At 54.1% G+C, this 1,136-nt stretch overlaps 1 protein-coding gene across 1 annotated transcript; it reads left to right on the top strand.

The window, feature by feature from the left end:
- Positions 1 to 38: 38 nt before the first annotated feature.
- On the top strand, positions 39 to 710 carry C8A04DRAFT_16187 (uncharacterized protein; the record flags this gene model as incomplete). The annotated part of the gene is made up of 1 exon (XM_062778759.1): positions 39 to 710. The coding sequence occupies one exon, from the start codon at positions 39 to 41 to the stop codon at positions 708 to 710; it is 672 nt and encodes a 223-aa protein (XP_062632441.1).
- Between the last annotated feature and the right edge of the window lie 426 nt (positions 711 to 1,136).

Here is a 1,136-nt window from a genome sequence, read left to right on the forward strand (position 1 = left end):
AGGAACTCCGTCAACGACGACAGCGCTCGCGCGGGGCCATGGATGAGTATAAGAATGCGGTTCGCAAGCTCCGGAGTGAGAAGCAGAGGCTTAAGCGAGCCTTTAAACAGCAGATCAGGGACGACTGGACCGATAAACAAGCCGTAGTCGACATTGAGGCCCAGCTCAACGGCCTTGGCTTGGTTGAGGACTCGACGGTCGAGGCTTCCAACTGTCCAATGCGCCCCGCTCAGAAGCGGTTGGTGGATGCCCTCACGGCCCCGGTCGAAGCTTCAATCGAAGGTCAATACCGGCGAAGAGATGCTGCGATCAACGCGATTGTGGCCTACTGCGCTGTAGTAGAAGGACCAGCTACTTGCCGCACTAACAGTTCTACCGCTAATATTGCACAGCAGTCCGTCACAGGCGACCGTCCTAGCCGTTTAGATGTGGCCGCCATGTCTGTCTTCATAACGAAAGACGAAGACAGGCCAAGAAGATGCTTCCTTTGCGTTGGTGAAGCGCTCTGTCTGGAGCCAGATGATCCCCGTATCGATAAACTCATTCACCTGTTCTACACGTCCGGTGACTTGACGAAACACTTCAGGCGACGGCACCTGGCAAACCTCCAGGAGGATGACAGGCTCCAATGCCGAGTTTGCGTGATGCCGCTGGACCACAAAATGCATCTCCAAAACCATGCCCGTCGGATCCACGGCACTGTGTCCTAAAACTGTAGGTTATTCAAGTGGGTTCTTTCCTGCCAACCTGGCCTAGGTGCCTTTGTAGGTGATTTCGACAGACTGGGATTCCTCGCAGTTGAAGAGATTTTTGAGAAAAAAAAGGATGCAGGGGCGGGAATGACAAAGTGTAGCGACGGCGAGAGCCTAAGGTGGACGCGGGAACTGCGAACACGAATCATGCAGAGCGGATCATCAACAAGCCGTGTGACGACGAACGAAAACAAGCGCAGGACCGAGGAGACATTGGACTTGGAGAAGGTAAAGAGGCCCAAGCTTCTTCATGAGGTTGCCGATACAGACGCGGACACAACAGTTAGTGAGGACGGCGGGATGGCCTCAGGCGACATGAATGACGACGATTATAGCAGTGAATGGATGATAACAGCAGCTTTCCAGGGGCTAATAGAAGCGGCC

The sequence above is a fragment of the Dichotomopilus funicola genome (genome assembly GCF_033296635.1).
Source record: "Dichotomopilus funicola strain CBS 141.50 unplaced genomic scaffold C8A04scaffold_158, whole genome shotgun sequence".
Lineage (NCBI taxonomy): Eukaryota > Fungi > Ascomycota > Sordariomycetes > Sordariales > Chaetomiaceae > Dichotomopilus > Dichotomopilus funicola.